General features: G+C 45.7%; 1 protein-coding gene across 2 annotated transcripts in view; it reads right to left on the bottom strand.

Annotated features, from left to right (window-relative positions):
• Positions 1–391: 391 nt before the first annotated feature.
• LOC8033730 (MICOS complex subunit MIC60) overlaps positions 392–9,673 on the bottom strand; it is a 36,320-nt gene continuing 27,038 nt past the window's right edge. For both annotated transcript variants that reach the window (XM_029977470.4, XM_029977473.4), the window contains exon 15: positions 392–1,999. In XM_029977470.4, coding sequence (XP_029833330.3) covers positions 1,736–1,999 — 264 coding nt within the window. In that variant the 3' untranslated portion in view covers positions 392–1,735. The remainder of the gene's footprint in view (positions 2,000–9,673) is intronic.

Below are 9,673 nucleotides of genomic sequence, written 5' to 3'. Positions count from 1 at the left end.
GGCCTGAATGCTTCCATCGATGAAATGGACATTTACGGGGGCTCCATCGCGAACCTCTTTACCTACGTGCTGAAACGTCACGCTGAACGGTGTGTGCGTTATGTCGTCGAAAACGTGCTTCGCAGCGTCATGGCGGGCACTATACGCTACGCAGACCTCAGCGCGGAGGGCCTGCTCAAGAACTTCGTGCGAATGATCAGATGATCGTACCGGGTACTCTTAATTTTTGTCGATATGCACCTGATACTAGCAGACAACGCGCCTCTCGAGAAGAACGCGGGATTGTAGGGTGTATAAAACAACTTCAAGAGGATGTGTGTGAAAGCAGAGAGTGTAATGTTGGAGTCAGTATAGCGAATAGAAACGAACATTCGAAAGGCCACGCGAGGGATAATTTGAACAAACTATATTTCGGAGGGCTCGTGGGTTGCACATGAAAATACAGGTGGTGAATCCTGATCAAGTAGTGCACTACTTTTATCATTTCTTGAAGGCTGAATTTCACGAGCAAGTCTAGAATTGAATAGTTGCAAAGCTGTTTTCATTTTAATAATGAGACAGACGAATTGTCTATATAAACAAGACCTTCGAGGCTCTACATACCATCTAGAAGACGAGGTTTGCAATGCCCACTACTTCGTTAGTGGATCCAAAACGCTGGTGGATTCCCGATCCGCCCCAGGAAGCCGACGCGTTGAAGCTCGATGCAACGAAGCTTCACTGCGCGCCAGCACCAAGCTCGTTGAAAAACGCCACCGACGCATCGGGGACGCGCTCGCGATAACGAGAGTTGTCACTAGTGTTGACGTAGGAGGAAATGTGCACGCCTTGTCTTCTAGATGGTACTGCTACAAATCACTCACGTGGCGAGTTGAACCGCTCGGAGTCGCCAGGAACGTAGTCAACAGAAGGAAGAATTCAAAATTCAAATTAAATATTGTAATGCAGTAAGATATCACGTTTAACAAAAATAAAGGCAATAGAACCACAGCAACCCACTAAAAAAAATAAAAAAAAAAGTGCACTAGCTTTTTGCTTAGAAGCCAGAGAAAGTTCCAAAATATTCCATGTTCCAATAATTTGGCCTGCCAAACTGATGGTGGGTCTAGAGACCAATTAGTAAATTGTGTGCTCCCTTCTAAAGAGAAAATGGTTCAACCTACTCAGCAGCCGATGTGGCATATGAGGATGCTTTCTGAGCAATGCGCCTAACTTCCAGAAAGTTTGGTCCTGACATGAAAGATGCTTGCTGCAGTTTGGCTGTCACGTCTGTCTGGCAATGTAACGTCCCCGAGACGCAAGCTCATTTATGGCAGTTAAAAGCGTCCTCCCAGAGATAAAGTGTAACCTTCTACCTCGTTAGATCACACATTTCACAATAAACCAACAAACTATACCACAAGTTGGGCAACGAGGAATCCCAGTAACTAAACATTTTACTTCCTTAACTCGAGGCAATTAACTAGCAGTCATACAACGCCGGCCACATCCTTTTCACAGGTGCCACCACAGCCCTATGCACATATACAGAAACCGAAGTTCAGCACACTCCAAACCAGCACGGCCCTCAAGGAATCACTGCTCTGCTGACAGCAGCCTGCCAGCCAAACTGAGGCAAGCCTTTTCCGAACAGCGACCACCACTAAAGACCGGAGGGCGGCAGGTAGGCAAACCTCCCAGCACACCCCGCAGCTCAAACCTCGCAGCAGAGAGGCGCACATGTGCATCACAAGCGTTACTGCACATCTTCAGCGATGGTGGCAGCAGCAAAAGCCATGAGTGCTGTTGCCGCCTGTTTCGCTTCCAGATGCAGCCGCACTTCGCGGATCCAGTCGCGTGCTACTTGGCGAGGCTCGCCGCGCAGTTGCGTGGCGTACCGGAGAGCCTGCTCGAGATCTTCGTGGAGCAGCCAGTAGCGCACGCGCGAAAGCACATCGAACGTGTCCCACATTTCAGGATTGACGCGCTGCTCGTTCAGGAGCTCCTCTTCTGGCAGCTCCTGCAAGGAGGCCACAGGGTGGTCAAATCATGCAACTGGCGCCTCCAAAGTGACAGCTCTAGCATATAAACCGGAGGCATGCGGTTTAGAGAAGCTTGTTTTAGCGAACGCCTTTTAACCGACCAGTTAATCAAATCCCTTTATAGAGGAACCCAGCTAAGAGAAAATGGCGACGAGCCTCCTTTTGCGAATTCGGCTGCTGCGAAACAGTGTGTACGGATGGGTCAGGTGGGTTAACATTTTTGTAATGAGCCGCCGTAGACTGTCGCCGCAAAGCGGCGTGAACACGGGGGTTAACACGCGCCCCAGTGATACACGTGAGAAGTAATAGCGTTTCTTTTCTATAAACGGCATCTCTCTCAATTGCGGCTCCGCCTTCTCGAAACCGAGCTTCGATAAAACGTGCCCGTTCTCTGAAACGAGTTTCGATGAAATGGCGTTCGATCAACTGTAGTAAACCCAACATGAACAACTTTTATTGCATGCAATAGGTCCTTTTTCAATAGTGCGCGCCATCTATACTCCGTTTCACCTCATGTGGTACCGCAGCGAAGGCTAGAAGCGCGAGCTCATAGCGTTGGCAGCTGCCCTTGGTGCACGAAAGCTTGTGCCGCCGAGATGTGCCCTAGAACAAGGAGCTCGCACTTGTAGCCCTTTCCTGTGGTACAACACAAGGTGAAACAGAGTATAGTAGCTGCAGCACCAATAGACCATTCCGGAAAATCCCACAAGGCCTCTCGCCAATCCCACATTGCATCTCGAGGCCTAGGACCTTTCTGGAAAGTAGCGTGTGCCGTCAAGCGGTGTGCGTGAGGCATTATGTGAACAATGAGGGCTGCTGCTCCGTCGTCTGCTGCTACCGCCATACCGCCTGCGAGAACCACGTTGTCTATGTTCGTGTTGCGTTCCTGTGTACAGCAGACTGCAATCTTTGCAGCGCTGTACACGCTGTACACGAAGCGCGAAAATTGCCCACTGGGCCCTTGTCGATTGATGCGAGAATACAAGAACGTCTTTTCGAATACGCTACGATAATGAATTCTCGTAGCAAGGAAAATCGCCCACGTCCTTTGGAAACATGCCATGACAGGTGACGATCTTTCAGGGTGACGTGGTCGCACCTGGACACGCAGCATGTCTGTCCATTGCACTTTTTTTAATGGGCCATCGTTCTGGATGGGTCACCATTCTTTTTTGAATGGATCATCGTCAAAAGAGCGAGGTATCACTCACGCATCCAACATTTCTTTATTTGTGTTTGTTTTTGTTACGGGACTCAGTTGAGCTAGTTGGTACATTTTATTTTCTTTTGCCAAAAAAAAAAAAAAGTGGCTTGTCTTAAAAACGTTTGAAGACCATTAGCTCGCCTGGATTCATGAATGAATTAAGAATGGTACTGCAGTTCGGGCAGTAGCGAGCGCCACCTAGCATGCAAAACCTCCACTAGGCTAGACTTGGCTTGGCTAAAGGGCACGACACTCTTACAGTTTCCATAATGCCCCAGAGCGCTCACTGGTGGCGCTGGCGTCTCCAGAAAGGTCCACTCCTTCCCTCTTACCACTGCGAGTTCAGAACACAAAGAAAAAAGAGTGAACACATGGCAAAGTCGATACGCACCATTCTGTTATCGTTCTGCTTTCTTTGCGTTCTGAAATCGCGAAATGCTAAGTCAACAGAACCGTTTCTTCTATTTATGGGCACGCCTTCACAAACTGTACATGGGAATGCTGTAGCACGTCGAAAAGACGACGGGAGGCACTGCATATTTCCAGAATGGTCTATAATCCGAGTCCAGCTGCATCAGTGGTTGGCATGAACTCGGCTGCAGGTCGTACCGAAAACGAGCGCTGCGTTTGCGTTTGGCGAGGAGTCACACGCCCAAGAAATGTCAACAGCCAATGTTGCTTGATGGACTTTTGAAAACTTGATTCAGCACTCTCTGTGCACCTCAGAGGTGGTAAATGCTAATCAGCATCCCTATTGAAAAATCCGGCAAAAACTTCCTGTGACATCCGGTGAAAACTGGTCAAGTTTCACCCGTTTTCATCTGAAACCAGCGTAGTTTACCAGTCTTTGCTGGAATATTTGCCGGCAAACAGATTTCACTGAAACTTCACCAGCAGCGGGTTTCCAGATTTCGCTGGAATGTCACCGGCAGCCGCTTTCGTTTACCAGACTACCCTGGTTTGGTGGAAATGTTACCAGAAACGAGTGACTCGTTTCCCGTTTACCGAACTTCACTGGAAGTCCACGCGAGGGAAGGGGGAAGCCGAGACAAGCCGGGGACTGGGTGTGTAATTATGGTGCCTAGAACACACCAAGGATGGGTCCCCACGCACCCTCTCTCTCATTGGGTTTTTGGGGAAAATGTAAGGAGGCCTTTTTGCTCCTTTGAAGAAAACCGGTTTCTTTCTCCGTCAGTGAGCAGCGGCCCCGAGCGGATGCTCAATGTTCCATGTCTGTGACCTGTATCTTCCAGAGCAGCTGGGTGTGCGGATAAAAATCTTTGTCCGTCCAGCTTCAGAAGCATCCAGTGAGCAAAAAAGACGCTGGAGACGCCGTGAATGTGCCCGTGATTTCTCAACGGCGACGGATGCTCCTTTTGCACGTTCGTGGTTTTCGCTATGCGTGCTACCGACAGTGTGTATGTGTCCGCGTGGTGCACCTGCGGCAACGGCATCAGTGACGACACCGTGACTATGCCCATGATTTATTCTCAACAGCAGCGGATGCTGGCGTGCGTTCGTGGTTTTCGCTAAAAATGCTACTGAGTGTGCGTGTGTCCGTGTGATGCACTTGCTCGGTTTTATTAGTTGAACTACCGTACATCTAGGAATTTACCCAGAGGCATTGAGTACCTTGAAAAGATATTTTTGCGACAAAGAACTCGGTTGTTCCTATCTGGTCCAATTGCTTTTGTCTACAGCTGTGCAAATTGTTTCACTAATATCGACCCTGTGAAATAAAGACATGGAACTTTCATGCCTATATGAACTAACCGCCTTTTAATTATTACCGAATTGTCCAGCAGTTGGTAAACATACACCACCCACGGTTCACAGGCTTTTTCGTAAGTGCCTTCCAATGACGTCCGAAAAAAAAAAAGAAATGCAGTAAGTTCCGTGTTTCACGTATTTGTAAAAAGAAACACTGTAAGGTCACATACCATGAAAAAAAAAAAAAAAAAAAGCTGTATAAATGTCAGTGAGAAAATAACTATAATTAGAAAGTAATTTTGTAATAAACCGGGAAGAACAGAAACTACTACCGTAAAGTTCGCAAAGAATGCCCGCCCCCGAGAGATCACCCATCCCGTTTTTCTGGCTAAATATCTGTAACATAAAAATTTCGAAACGTTGCCCCCGATTCCCGCCGGACGTCACGCGATGTCCGACAGGAATCGCATCAACCGCGCAATTTGCCGTTACCAGCACGTCTGACAAGTGAGTTCATAGCGGGTTCCCGCGATCTGCAAACGCGATATCGGCTCCGGTAACACGCGAGTTGTTCCTGCATGTGTTGCCCAGTGAAATGCGAATCTGCTGCGTCTGCAATCTGCGGTATCCGTTCCGTGACAAAATTTGTAGCAGATTCCCGCGTTTTTGTCCGCGATCTGCGCGCGTGATCTCGATTCCACGCAAGTTGATACCGCGGATATATTGCAACGTGACATACGCGATTCTGCTGCGTTCGTGAGCTGCGGTATCTGTTCCCGTGACATACGAATTTGTAGCGGATTCCCGTGTTTTTGTCCGCGTGCTTATTGCACCATAAAACTTGAATCTGCTGAGTCCTCGATATCCATTCCTGCGAGATGCGATTTCTCGGCAGGTTCTTCGCACCATGAAACACGCATCTGCTGCATCCGTAACCTGCGACATTTTCTCCCGTGACACAGGTGTTCGTAGCGAATTCCCGCATGTTTATCGCATCGTGAAAAGCGAAACTGCGGTGTCTGCGATCTGCGGTATCAGTACCTGCATCAAGTGGTTTGTAGCCGGTGCCAGGGTGTTTATCATTAATTTTTGCTAAAGTTTTGCTGTGGCATCCCCAAAGACTATGTTTTTCACCACTTATCTCTTCATTTTGGGTGGGCGTGTTTTCGGAACTTTACGGTAGGCATTTTATTAGGCTTTTCTCTAAAAGAGTATTTAACAGAACCAACGAACTTTGACGGCTCGCAAGCCATTTCATATAAGTAAAACTTTTTTTTCATTCGCAGACGTAGTTGAAGACATTATTAATCTGGTAAATTGTCTCTGAACTCAAGCTTGAAACCCGAAAATTGACCAGTTGGTGACCCTACTTCGATGCAGCCGTGCTGTATCGAAGTAGGGTCACCAACTTTTTACTTAGTGAATATAAACATATGTTTCCTATTAGAAACTTGCCGAGCGTCATGGAAATCCACTAAATCATTGGGGAGCATGGCGGAGCGTTAAAGTTACAACTCGTGCAGCAGAGCAAGGCTACTGGTGCGATAACACGCCCGTGCGGTTTTTCCGTCTACTCGTCTGCGTTTTCTCACCGCTAGCCTTATGTCTGTTGTACGAGTGGTAAATTTAGCACACTACTGAACTTCCGATGCACTCAATCGTTCTAAAAATAACTGAAATAGTTGCTTTCGATGACGCTCAGCAAGTTTCTAATTGGAGCCATATGTTGTTTTTGACCAATTGAAAAGTTATTTAACAAATTTTAGTTCATTATTCGACTTATCGTGATGATTATCCCCCTAAATCATGTCTTCATGGCCATATAACTAGGCTGTACACTTTCTGGTTTTAACTGAAAAACACCGATAAACATCCGTCGGTGACAAAAATACAAAATCAGTCAAAACCAAAAAGCACTGGTGGTTGAATATTTTCGCCCAGATTAAAACCAGTAAACAACGGTCATTGAATGTCTCCACACTAGCGGCGGCAATTGTTTTCAAAACTCCTCCCCCATAGATGTTTGTCAAACCTGTTATCTCGTGGATCCTGCCTTCCTCCAGTGTCTAATCAGAAGTCGCTGTGGTTCTTGGATGTTACTTCCAACATCAGTTTAGTCCAGGACTTTGGAGATGCGTCTCTTCAAAATAATTAGCCTCAATTACTGTCGCTGTGGCAGCATTTATTCACGGTAACCAAGTGAGGGTGCACAAGCCTCATTCGTTTTTTACTTTTTATGACATTTCTTTCATAAAAATATGGTGGCAAACAAAACTGGCACAGAAATAAATAAAAATAGATACTGTTGGCTACATGACTTCGTTTTTTACAATAAAAACTAGGGTGTCCAGGCAAAATCTGTTTTCTATAGTTCATTTCAGAAGTGTCAGGCACCAACTTCGACAATAATTTAAGCAAAGCCCTGAAATTGTCGCACAGCTCCTTTAAGGGAAAACACTGCCCAAAAAAAAAAAAAAAATTGTTTTGCAAAAAAGGTTGATTTTGAAAAATGATATTTACATCCACCAACATCTAGAGAGTATTCCCAAAAAGTTTAATTAATTTACACTGCATAGTTAATTTTTTATAAATTATTTTCTGTCCACCAGAGCTGAAGAAAAGGTAGGGTTTAGAGCACTTTGAACACATTTTTCTCTGTTCCACTTTTTGGTATAAATTCCATTTTAGTCAATCTATCGTTTGATAATGGCAAAACGGGGAAGGCTCATTCTTCCCTTTTCCTCACTGAAATTTAATAAGGAATGCGGCTATGGAACTTTTTTGTCGCTTTACGGATGTCTTTTAAGCTGCACATTGAGCACTTAACATCAATGTGTGATAAAATCACTAAAAATGGGTTAATCTTGAAAGTGCTTCCAACATTGTGTTCTCTACACCTCGTGGTACCTAACCATTCATTAAAGAGGATATTTTGTTGAGTAGTTTTTCCCTATTGTTCCTCCAAAGAAAGACAGTTGAGTTTTAATTATCTTGATGACAATTCTACTGACTGAGAAAATGACCAGATATTTGAAATCAGCACAAAAAGCTGAATAAGATTGTGCAGTTTCAATGGGTTTGACCATAAGAAAAAAGCTCCAAGACCGGTGTTCCCCCTTAAAGGGATACTACAACGAAATTTCGGCGCTCATTTTTTGGTCTATATGTGTTCAAAAAAGCACCATCAAATCGAACATACCAATATCTCGTTAAAAAAGTCACGAAAAGGAATTTTAAAACAAATTAAACGATTAGCAAAGAGCACCTGGTGGATGTCGCTAACGCCTCGCTTGTAATGCCCGTCTAGCAACCTTGGCAGCTAGTGACGGAGGTTGTCTCGAATCCGGCCACGACGAGAGAAGAGGGGCAGGAGGAACTCCCCTCTTCCCGAGAATGCCTTTTGTGTGTCGCAGAAGTCGCTATTGTCCCCCTACAAGATTATAGAAGATTAACCCGTCACTCAAAATTTGTACAAAAGCAGCCGCTTCGGTGGCTGGAACGACTAGGCCATCCTCTCGACGTCAACCTCGCCGTGGCTTTGCTCGTCTTGAGACGACATACGTCACGATTGCGTTGGATGTCACGTGGTCTCCGCTGGGCCTTCTCCGAGCGCTTGCCAGAGTGGGCCGTTTATAACGAAAAATACAGCCACCAGGCTCAAAATACAAACGTGCGATTGTCATTTACGGATAATGTGGATCATATTCAACCTATTTTTGAACACGACGGGAATATTTCAAATTTCGTTGAAGTATCCCTTTAACAGCTCCACTGAAAAATCACAAGCAGAATCGAATCAAGCGAATCACGCATAAAAAGTCAGTGATGACTACTGGGAGCAATTATCAACATCTCCTTGTACTATCTACTGTTTACATTGAGCCTATTTAACCCAAACAACCTTCAAACTTAAGTCTTCTGAGGCCTGCCCTTCCTCCTATCACAATGTTTGGTCTACTGGCGGCTGTCGTTTGAATGAGTTTGAAAGAGCAGACGACAGTTTGAACTATCAGACGACAGTTTGAACAATGGGACGGCCGTTTGAACGTGAAGACGCAATGAACGTGGTCCGGAGGTGATCCGGACGCAGTTTTTCCGCGTTCGTATTGGAACAAAACAAATAAATCTGACGACCACAAGCATCCGTGAATTCAACCCAAAGTGCCTTCCGCACAAGCAATCATGGTCCAACAATATCTGGTTTCCATTTTCACAGCACCTATACACATTCTCGGACGAACTGAGCACACAGAATACACATGAAAACTGATCTTCAAACCTTTCCTGGCTGTTTTAATACAGCCCCAGTCGTGGCATTTTGACGAGAAGGCAGGTTTTAGTATGATTTCTTTCCAAACGACACGGGAATGACTGTCCCTTATGGCGACTTCTGCCCACAGCCCCAGATCGAGTGTGTGCCCGATGCAGCACCACAATCGCGTAATGTAACAGAGTTCAGTTGGTGTATAGACCCCCGCAGCTGTGTCCGCAGATACTGATTATGTCACCTCTCTCTGTCTCACTTTCAGATTCTGACATTTCAGTTTCAACGATTTTCATTATTATATTTTGAACGTTGCACTTGTAAGAAGATATGCGTACGAAAATTCCAAACAAAATTAGGCAGCATATCGAGATCGAACATGTGTCTAATCACTATCATCTAATTTTTGTGGAAGTGTCTTCAGTGTTTGCGTTCCAAGCGGAGCTGTTTCCCACAGCCACCCTCCCGTCAGTG

This window comes from Ixodes scapularis, unplaced genomic scaffold (genome assembly GCF_016920785.2).
Source record: "Ixodes scapularis isolate PalLabHiFi unplaced genomic scaffold, ASM1692078v2 PGA_scaffold9__187_contigs__length_104089568, whole genome shotgun sequence".
Taxonomy (NCBI): domain Eukaryota; kingdom Metazoa; phylum Arthropoda; class Arachnida; order Ixodida; family Ixodidae; genus Ixodes; species Ixodes scapularis.
The sequence above is the reverse complement of the archived record's forward strand: the minus strand, read 5'-3'. Positions and strand labels throughout refer to the sequence as shown.